Source organism: Mastigoproctus giganteus, chromosome 7 (assembly GCF_048544385.1).
Source record: "Mastigoproctus giganteus isolate SK-2022 chromosome 7, ASM4854438v1, whole genome shotgun sequence".
Classification (NCBI taxonomy): domain Eukaryota; kingdom Metazoa; phylum Arthropoda; class Arachnida; order Uropygi; family Thelyphonidae; genus Mastigoproctus; species Mastigoproctus giganteus.
In genome coordinates this window covers 26,845,944-26,856,322 of record NC_143581.1, presented here as the reverse complement: position 1 = coordinate 26,856,322, position 10,379 = coordinate 26,845,944, and the positions used below count along the sequence as shown (strand labels likewise).

Here is a 10,379-nt window from a genome sequence, read left to right as displayed (position 1 = left end):
GAGCACCTAAAATGTATGAGGTGCGCAAACATTTTAGAAGTTTCATGTGAAATTAAGAAACAGAAATGGAGTCCAGGTAACTTTATTTAACAATATCGATATTAAAAAATTAAATAACATGAGAAAAATTCAAATAATTGTACTTGTAAGTCTGAATTGAAGTTGCTGAATCATCGTCAGAGAATTTTAACTTAAGTGGTCTCACCAATTTAAAATTAAAAAATAATGATTTCATATTGATTTTGGTTCTTTCTCTCGTGATAATGATACAAAATTCAACGGTCTAAGTTTCATTTCAGTCTTAGCCAGAGAATAATTATGACCTTTCCAGGATTTCCAGTTTACTCCATCGGCATGGGTGCTATGGTTTCCTTTTAAATACAATGCATTCAGATTAGAATCATGGCAATTTGTATACCACCAAGCTCCTTTGAAATTCTCGGCACAATTATAAGTGTGGATATCATTATCTCTGTCCTTGGTAGTAAAATTACAACCGTTATGACGTTTTTCAAAAGAATCTCCTAAAAAATAAATAAAAAAGGAGGGTAAATGTTTATCTTTGTACACTCGATAGCAGCAGAGAATATTTGAAAACAATCATTCGTTTAATATCTCAGACAGTTAATTAAGCTGTAAAGTTCTTAATACATCTAATGCAAAAATTAAAAGAAAATGTATTTTAGCTCTTTAAATGTATTATAATGAATAATTACAGAAAAATCAGCAGTCCACTGCTTACACCTTAAATTATTTAAATAGTACAAACCAGCATCTCCTCTGTAACCTTCAACATGAACTTTGTATTGATTCTCCTCACTCTCAACCCAGAACTTGTCGTAAACAGCATAACGAGATTCTCCAGAGAAATCACTCAAGTCAAACCTGATGGAATTGGGTCTTAGGTTGGAAACAGCGTGGATTTTATCATTGCCTACAGAGAAAAATGTGTATTTTTAATTTCTCATTACAATAATTAGGAGTGTACAACATTTCTACCGAGTATGCATTTTAATACTTGGTATAACTGACGATTTTATAGGAAGATAGTTCAAATTTGATTTTTCAGCCTGCACACGTACTTCTACAAAGAAAATAAATTACACGGATATGTGATAAGCTCAAGTACAATTATAATAATTTACATAATTTATCATGTTCAGTAATCAAATTTTGGAAATCATTAAACATTTAGCGAAGGTAGTGCAATACCATGCAACTCTTTTTGCAGGCTAAGTTTTTTTTTTTTTTTATCTGTTGTGAGTATAAAGAATAGTAGCACAACGTGCAAAACTTAAAATAAATTTTAAAAATCATTAAATATGGAAAATAGAAGAAAATAATAATAAGATGTTTGTAAAACAATTTATACACATAATATGTAGAAATACACTGAGTGATCACTCAATTATGACCACCCGTATGAAAACTGAATGCGAACCATTGACCACGTTAGGTACGAGAGTGCGCATTTAGTCGACCTACGTAGCATAGATAGATGTCAGTGGTTCAGTAGGTAGTAAAATTCCCAGCGTGATGGGTAAAAGGAAGGATTTATCGGACTTTGATAAAGGACAGATTGTGGGTGCTCGACGAGCTGGTGTCTCGATATCCCAAACGGCTGAACTGGTGGGGTGTTCAAGAGTCTCCGTAGTTAAAGTGTACCAGGACTGGCGTCAAAATGGTCAAACAACGACCTGACGGCAAAACTGCAAAGGTCAGCAAAAGGTTGATGTTAGAGGTGAGCGCTGGGTCCTATGACTCGTACAGGCGCAGCACTGTTCGCCTGTAGGCGCACCCCTACGGCATCCTCTCTTAACCAAGGTTCATCGGCGTAAAAGACTCGCCTGGTGCAAAAAGCATGCAAGTTGGACGTTAGAAGACTGGAAGAAGGCTCTCTACTATAATGTGCGATATTAAAATCCTCCGATCTTACTCCAGTTGTACCTGTGGTCATGTGGATGACATTAACAGTCATTCCATTGCATAAATGCCATTTATGCAATGGAATTACTGTTATTAAATTACAGTTGTTAAATTTTATAAATTAGAAAGAGAATGGCCACTCACCCAACCAAAAATCCTGATCTACAATTCCGAATCCAAGCTTATAGTCTTGCCATCCTTTGTAAAAGTAATCTTTCTCTCGTCCAAATTCGCCTCTTCGTTGGATAACCTGCATAAAATTTATAAAACAATTTTTTCGTTTTATAAATTTTTATAATTTTTTATAAAATTTATAAAACAACAATTTATAAATGAAAGACTGTTCTTATATAAAACCAAAACATGATTTTATTCAAATAATTTCGTATGGATAAAATAAAAAGATAAATTACTTGAAATAAAATGAAACAACAAGACCTTTATTAAAATTATTGGAATTTCTATACAAATGCTTGCCCGTTGTTGATGAACCTGCTAAACTTATTTACTTATTTATGAAAAAAATTAATTTAAAAATGTTGTGTTTTCATACAACATTTTTATAAATTCAGTATAACATAGTTCAATATAATTTTTTAATTAATTCAAAAAAAATAATAAATAAATAAAAAGACTATAAGCATAAATGAAGCGATTCGTCTCTTCCATTTTGAAGTTCAATGAACCTTTAAGCACACAAAATTCAAACTAATGCATGCGCATGTACAATTGTTTTATTAATTAAATAAATAAACAAATGAATAAATAAATTAATAATAACATTTACTAAAACAAGAAATCAAAAATCACTAATTTTTTTTTCTCTTTGGATAACTGTTTTAATGTTTCTTACTAATGCATAAAAACCAGACAGTTTTCACACGAAGTTACGCAAAGTTAAAGATTTCTCAAGAACTCTAGAGTTCTTGAGAAAGCCAAAATGGCGGATCGATATCTATTCTTTTTCTTTATTTTCTAAATATGTGCGAAACAGTTCTACTTACCGTCCAACCTCCACCATCAGTATCCATATCACAATAGACTTCGAAACTCTCCATTACTGCTCTGTTCCTGGGCCAGATTTTATATATTCCACTCTCAGTATGGCCCGCTTTGTATATTTCTGCACAGTCAAATGGTATGCATTGTCTGTAAGTCTCAGCTATTTAGAATAATTAGTATAATTATAATTAGAAGGGTTATTTTTCCATTTTTTGCATATTATTCTAAAATAAAACAGCAGTCATCTAGTAGGGAAAAGAGAAAATGGAAATTCTTAATTATAAATTATAAGCAAAAATCATGATGATGCAATGTAATTCTCTTGAGATAAACCACATCGGGTTATGGCTAAAAACTTACATTCACTTGAATTTTAGTCAAAATATTATAGTAAATATAATTATTTCTAAAAATAAATATAGTATTTATTAATACTGTTCAACTTGTTTATTTTTTTCAGTTACATAATTAAATTTTGGTGCCTAACATATAATTATATTTTAGACACCATACGAAAGGTTCAGATAAAATCAAAGCGTTTGTTTCGTTGAGTTCAACCTAATGATTTATTGTACAATCTGAACTCAAAACATCATTCCCATTGAACACAATGGGAATGAGGAGACTCTTAGTCTGTAAATTGTTACTTAATTAAATATGCAAATCATATTTAACAGATGATACATAAACAATAAATGCATATGTAGTTTACCTTTGGACAAAATATCCTTCATTGCTCGACAAGCTTCAGCAACCTTTCCATTTGCATCATTCAGAGCACAATCGTTATCAACTGATTCGTGAGCTCCACTTATTATGAAAGAAGAGAAAATTAGTGTGTACCACTGTAGCGCCATCTGTAATCCAAAATGGTTCTTTAATGATTAAAAGTGAGTCAAAAGGACAAAACAAAAATGCGTATTTAAATATCGAAGAACGAATAAAAAACTATGTACAAACATTCACAAAATAAATTTTTGTGAAAGAACTTATCTATAGAAATTTTATTATGAAGAGTTCTAAAATTAGTCCACTTGATATTGATGGTTCAACTGTTGATGATCCTGTTCGGATAGCTGACAAACTGAATGAGTATTTTGTATCTACATTCATATATGAGTACAAGTGTGTTATAGGCCTAATGACTCTCAGGGAGGGGAATGCCAGAAGTTTATCAAACTCTAACAGGGTGCTTAATGACTTTGTAATAACTTAGAGCAAAATGGAAGAGAAATTGTTGAAGTTAATCATAAGAAAGGCAACTGGGGGAATGGGATCTATTCTGTTATATTGATGGAGGCAGCAAAGGAAATAAGCAATCCCTTAGCCGTAATTATGCGAGGATTCTTGGATTCAGCGGAGGTCCTGGCGGACTGAAGAAGTGCAGATTTATTCTAAATCCACAAATGGGGGGGGGGGGTCAAAGGACGACACCGGTAATTACAGACCTGTTAGTTTAACCTCTTTTCCAGGGAAAGTAATGGAATCACTAGTTAAAGAAGCAATGCAAAATCATTTATACAAGACTGAAGTTATAGTTCCGACATAGCATGGGTTTGTTAAGGAGAAATCTTGCTTGACCAATTTGCTTGACCATAGAAAAGACAAGTTTATGTAATATTTATTTTCAATGTCTTCCAAATATAGCTGACCTCTGTCGGGAAAGGTCTGAAGCTCCAGTTTCTTCTGGAATAGGATGAATTTTATAAAGATTAATCATAACAATACTTACTGTCATTTCTGCAGGTTATTGCATTGTGATTATTTTTGAACAAAAAATATTTTTATCTTTTATTTTTATAAAAAAAAAAAATTCAAATATTCATCGTCTTCACCGAATTAGATCTTTATAAGCTTAAGGTAAAGTTAATATTTTAGATGAAGCGGAATATCTTAAGCTCCAAATCTTTCATTAAAAAAAAAAAAAAAGAATAAAACTGTGGCAATAATAACCTAAAATACATCACGCACTTTTTACTGATCCTTCCGATAACATTTGGAGTCATTTATGTCCACATGGATACGTAAAATGTTTATTACTAAATACTAAATTTTAAAAATGTATTTATGTTTTCTAATTTCATTTATTATTAAAAACTGTTTTGTCAACAATAATTGTTAAAGTTTTGAATTCATTAATTTCATTTGTCTCCTGATATTTCATATGAAATCATTCGGCTTTTAGGAGGGTTTATCCTTACATTTTGTACAATTGGCTAGAAATTCAATGGAAGGAAGGCAGAATAGAGATGGATTTGCAACTTACCCTTTAATAAAATTAAACAAACCCTGGAGGAATATGGTCCACTTTAAATCGTGAAAATTAGTTATATAGCTGTGAGAATTTCCAGAACGCGCACTAATATCCTCCACAGAAATTTCCTATACGTATTTCCATCAGAAATACTTCTAGGAAAGTTGTATACTCACTGATTTATAATCAGATGCCGGAAGTATCTTTTTACCCTTATTCTACCGGTTATGATAAGGATACATAACCACGCCCACATGAACTTATATGACATCGATGGTATTTTCACAGTTCCTGTTGATATATTCAGAAATAAACCATGTTTATCTTAGGATAAGAGTAAAATTGCTACCTTGCATGTATAGTGTATTAAAAGAACAATTAACTTTCTTGTAAGAGAAAATGAAGAGAAAATTGTGAAAAAATTCTCTCTCTTTAATAAACTAAAATTTCAAAATTTATAAAACTTTAAAATTCAACTCGAAATCCATAATGTAATTTAAAGAATTCTATGGAATTTTTTCCTTCGAAGTATGATGTGAGATTTAAAATGCAAATTTAAATTAATTTTATTTATATTAAATTTAAAGAGAAAAAAGTAGCATGGAGTTATTTCAATAAAAGATTATTGAACTTTCACTTTCTATGAGTTTTCATAAGTAAGGGAACCATTGTTAAACAATAAAATAAATCTATTTAATTTAATTTAATTTAAGCTTAAATTTTTAATTAATAACCGATTTTAATGAAAAAAATCGTTATTTTAAGAAGGCTGATCGAACAGAATCGATACTCAATACATATTTCCGATAACGCATATTTCCAACCTAATGGCTGCTCTTAAATTGTTATTAGATTTCATTACCAATGGTTTGGAGTACTAATCAAATACCAATACCATGCCAATCAAAAAGATTAAGAAGAGGTCCACTTTCCCTTAAAGGGCTGGGCAAAATGATGAAATTCGAAATGATGACTTATCTGTAACTCAAAGCAGAGGACTGTGATGCAACCGATGATGCCAACCAGAGACGATGATGCAACACATAATCAGTATTGGCCCATTGGTGCTAGGGTGGTATCAAAAGAGGTCAGCACTCCGTAGTCAACTGTCTGTGCAGTTCTTTGATCCAACATTTACCGGTACCCATACAAGATCCATGAGGTAAAACAGCAAAACATAAAGTGATCCACATCAAAGTAACGGCTTTGTTCAATGGAAAAGTTCTACTTACTATCCATCGTCCACCATCTCTGTCCATATCACAATACACTTAATTAAATGGAGATTTAATTTATTTTTGATCTATGATTCATCTCTTGACTCGCTGGCTAAAAGAAAGTTGCTACAATCTAATCTAAATCTCAAGCCCGGTAATTTGAATTTATGACCCCTATTTCTAGAACTCTTTATAATAGTGAGAATTACACCTTCATTTATTTTACTAATCCTTCTCAGAGCCTTATAAACTTCAATCAGATTGTCTCTGATGTCCCTGGTTGCCAACCTCTGTAGCCCACATAATGGGAGTCCTTCCCCATACCGTCCTCCTTCTGCTGATCTCACCATTCGAGTTTCTCGTTTTTGGACTCTTTCAAAAAGCTCAAAGTCTTTTTCAGATGAGGTCTCCATACTTGAACACAGTATTTCAAATATCGTCTTAAAATTGCCTTATAAAGTGGGATTATGACCTTCCTACCTCTACAGGATAACAGTCGATAAATGATCGATAGGACACCGTGGATTTTCCTGGCTGCCTATTTAAACTGTTTAGAAAACTTCATATCTGCCCGTATTGTAACTCCCAGATCCCTTTCCTCCTCCACTGTTTATATTTAAATCCCTCCAAGTGTATAATTTATTTGTGGGTTGTTATTCCCCAAGTGTAAGACCTTCCATTTAGCAGCATTAAAACATAACTGCCATTTCTCGGACCATCTTTGAAGTCTGTCCAAGTAATTTTGAAGGAGCGCTCCTTGGCACTGGTCATTATCAACTCTGCCAATCTTTACTTCATCTGCAAAGAAATTTTGACATCTTACCATTTTAAAATGGTCAGAAGGGTGAAGATTAATTATTACTTGTTTTCTCAATGGATGACTTGAATGGATGATCCATAATTCGAAATGACCTTTGTACTCACACATAATAAAAGTCTTGCAAATGAACCAAACCTCTGAAACAGAAACTTTATTTTTACAAGTATTAAAAGAGTACACATAAAAAACACAAAAAGTCAATTCGACAAAAGTTTTAACCATTCGAATTATTGGTCTTTTGTTTAATAAATTCTTCCATCCTTAACATTTAAAGAACTTTGGATTTATATAAAAATATAAACCATTATCAAAGAATTAATTACAAGAGACTTGTTCTTCACAGTCCATCCCATGAACATTTGATTCATCAAAACTCAACGGTCTCAATTTCATCTCAGTCTTAGCCAGAGAATATTTATAACCCCTCCAGGCCAACCAATTCACTCCAATAGCCGAAATTTTATGATTTCCCTTTAAAAACAAACCATTAAGATTAGAGGTATGGCAACTACCATACCACCAACCTCCGTAATAGCTTTTGGCACAGTTGTTTACATGAAGGTCATTGTCTCTGTCTTTGGTGGTAAAGTTTTGTCCATTATGATGGCCATAAAAAGAATCCCCTGAAAAGAGAGAGAGATAGAATAGTTTACTTGTTTCATATTTAGAGAAACGATTGTAGTTTGTTTATTGCATCTAAAGCTTCTAACGATAGATAGAGAGAGAGATAGAGATCAAACCTGCATTTCCTCTGTAGTCTGCAACATGTAATTTATACAGATTTTCTTCATTTTCAATCCAAAACGTATCATAAACTGCAAAACGATGCCCATCATTATAGTCTAGTAACTCTATTCTGATTGAATTACTTCTTGCGTTGGAAATAGCATGAATTTTATCGTTTCCTAGAGAAAAATAATCCTTTGTTAATAACAATTACAAATGCCATTCTCCTAATCCACCAATTTCAGTAAACCAGATTTGAGTGAACGTTTCATGTTTCTTTTCAAAATGTTTATATCAGTTCAAAAATAATATTTAACTTTCTTACGTTCTGATTCCAATTAGTTAATTTCGACAAATGTCTGGTTTTAAAATTTTTAGAGCGCATGCATTTTATTATAGTAATATTCATGATTGTTGTAAGCTTTTAAAATTGGGCTATAAAAGAACTCAAAGTAGAACAAACTTGCCTTAAAATGTGCCGGTTTTTGAAGAATTGTAGAAGGCCGAACCTTACAGAGTTTATTCTATTTTATGCTTTATTTCATGAAATGTGCAGAGAGAAAACACTCACCCAACCAAAAATCCTGAGTCAGTAATCCAAAACCAACTTTGTACTCTTGCCAGTCTTTGTAAAAGTAATTCTCAGCTCGTCCAAAGTCAACTCTTCTTTGAAAAACCTACAAGAATCAAAATATCAAGTGGAATAAACCAATTTTTGAAAAATGCGTGAACAAATACAATTCAGTAAGGTAACCAGGATTTTAAACTGGGAGAGGGGATTGAACGAATAACTTGGGGCTAATTTATATAAAAAGACGAGATTGGTATTAACTCCAGACAATGATTATCTCAAATTCCTTTTTCCGTATATCTTAAATAATACTTAAGGAAAAGTTCTACTCACTGTCCATCCTCCACCATCAGTATCCATATCACAATAGACTTCAAAGCTCCTCATCACCGCTCTGTTTCTGGGCCATATTTTGTATATGCCACTGGCGTTGTAGCCCCGCTGGTATATTTCTGCACAATCAATTGGCATGCATTGACTAAGACTTGTAGCTACAAAAAATAAAATAGTATTTAATAAAAGGATTTTTGAATTAGAAATTAGAAAGTCTACCATAAATTACCCGCATAAAGAATTCATAGTTGTTCAATCATGGGACATTGACTACTCCATGCATGGTTGGACTATGACCATGATGGTCATAATCTGTCCATGGTTGGACAACTATGTACCACCATGGGACATTGACCAACACATAGTCGTTCACCCATGCGTGGAGCAGTCAATGTCCGGTGTTATAAGAACCCATCTGCAATTTTGAATATGTATTGAAAAGTAAAATTTTCATTTACGCTTTTGTAACAGATGATTTAAAGGTTGTAAACATCCTCACCTTCTTCCATTATGTCCGTTACCGTATGAAAAACTTCTTGAACTTTCGTTTTGTAGTCAGCGCCACATTTTCTGCCCACTGTAGAGTGAGCATTCCAACACACCAGAATGATGATAAGAATTCGAAATATTCGTTGGATCATCTGGAAAAATGTATATTTAATGACTTTGAAAAAAAAATACACGCAATCTCTCAGAATGAACAAAAAAAATTTAAAATTAATTTTCAGTTGCAACGTACTTTTTAATCTGTGGACCACACTAAGTGATAAAACGTTTGCCTGCAGTAAGATAAACACTCTCTGGAGAAAGGCGCTTTAAACTGTGTGTGGATGCTTATATATAACATCCTATTTTGTAAACATTGCCTCTTCTACTGTAAACAGGATTTTTAAATAGAATGTAATGAGTATTCCTTTGACACTAATCGGATACATTGCTTAGAATGGTTGCCTTCTGAGAAGTTCAAATAAGCATCCGGAATTGCAAGAGGAAACAAGGAAGGAAGTGTTTTCTGTTTGTGTACTTTGAAATTCGTATTCTGTTATGCTCCTATGCGAAGGACGCTGTCAAAAGCGACCCTCCTCCCTCCTTTCGTATGGAGATGAAGGGAGGATTGATTTTGAGCAGCCTCATCGATGCGTTTCAACCTCCCATGTTCAAATTGATCGATGAGGTGAAATTCGTCTAGTTGTATACTTAGTCTACTGCTGTAGGACTCTTCCTGGCTTTTCCTCCCAAAAACAGGTCTTACAAGACACGACCCATAGTTGGAGATGCTGTGGCATTCCTTCTAATCTACTGTACTCTAAGCCAGTTTGTAAAGGGGACAGTAACCAAATCCTAGTACTGACTTTCTGTTGCATTTCTTCCTTTTAGCTACATTCTCCTTTCGTCTTCCAATCATTGTATCTTTTGAGATGATTGATTTGGACACACCAGTGATTTCCTTTCTTTTTTTCAACAGCGACTCCTGCTAAAGGTGCTCCAAAAAAAGAAATAACTTCCTCAAAGTTGGAAAGACTACCTGCC

At 33.1% G+C, this 10,379-nt stretch overlaps 2 protein-coding genes across 2 annotated transcripts; both read right to left on the bottom strand.

Moving 5' to 3' along the window:
* Window positions 1-231: 231 nt before the first annotated feature.
* LOC150082737 (techylectin-5A-like) lies at window positions 232-3,785 on the bottom strand. The gene is made up of 5 exons (XM_090378262.1): window positions 3,641-3,785; window positions 2,931-3,088; window positions 2,071-2,176; window positions 770-934; window positions 232-524 (listed from the first exon to the last, which is right to left on the bottom strand). Exons 1-5 carry the CDS (start codon window positions 3,783-3,785, stop codon window positions 232-234), a joined length of 867 nt encoding a protein of 288 aa, XP_090234388.1.
* Window positions 3,786-7,531: 3,746 nt separating this feature from the next.
* LOC150082736 (techylectin-5A-like) lies at window positions 7,532-9,648 on the bottom strand. Its single transcript, XM_090378780.1, has 6 exons — window positions 9,589-9,648; window positions 9,349-9,490; window positions 8,850-9,007; window positions 8,517-8,622; window positions 7,960-8,124; window positions 7,532-7,842 (listed from the first exon to the last, which is right to left on the bottom strand). The coding sequence occupies exons 2-6, from the start codon at window positions 9,488-9,490 to the stop codon at window positions 7,535-7,537; spliced, it is 879 nt and encodes a 292-aa protein (XP_090234906.1). The 5' UTR covers window positions 9,589-9,648; the 3' UTR covers window positions 7,532-7,534.
* Window positions 9,649-10,379: the final 731 nt, after the last annotated feature.

What these genes read in the sequence shown, in the direction of transcription:
- LOC150082737 (XM_090378262.1), bottom strand. Translation starts at nt 3,785, where the DNA reads ATGGCGCTACAGTGGTACACACTAATTTTCTCTTCTTTCATAATAAGT. An exon ending in AGATCAGGATTTTTGGTTGG is followed by an intron (nt 935 to 2,070) that starts GTGAGTGGCCAT and finishes TTTTCTCTGTAG; the next exon opens with GCAATGATAAAATCCACGCT. An exon ending in AGGTTACAGAGGAGATGCTG is followed by an intron (nt 525 to 769) that starts GTTTGTACTATT and finishes TTTATTTTTTAG; the next exon opens with GAGATTCTTTTGAAAAACGT.
- LOC150082736 (XM_090378780.1), bottom strand. Translation starts at nt 9,490, where the DNA reads ATGATCCAACGAATATTTCGAATTCTTATCATCATTCTGGTGTGTTGG. An exon ending in AACGGACATAATGGAAGAAG is followed by an intron (nt 9,008 to 9,348) that starts GTGAGGATGTTT and finishes TATTTTTTGTAG; the next exon opens with CTACAAGTCTTAGTCAATGC. An exon ending in CTGATGGTGGAGGATGGACA is followed by an intron (nt 8,623 to 8,849) that starts GTGAGTAGAACT and finishes TGATTCTTGTAG; the next exon opens with GTTTTTCAAAGAAGAGTTGA.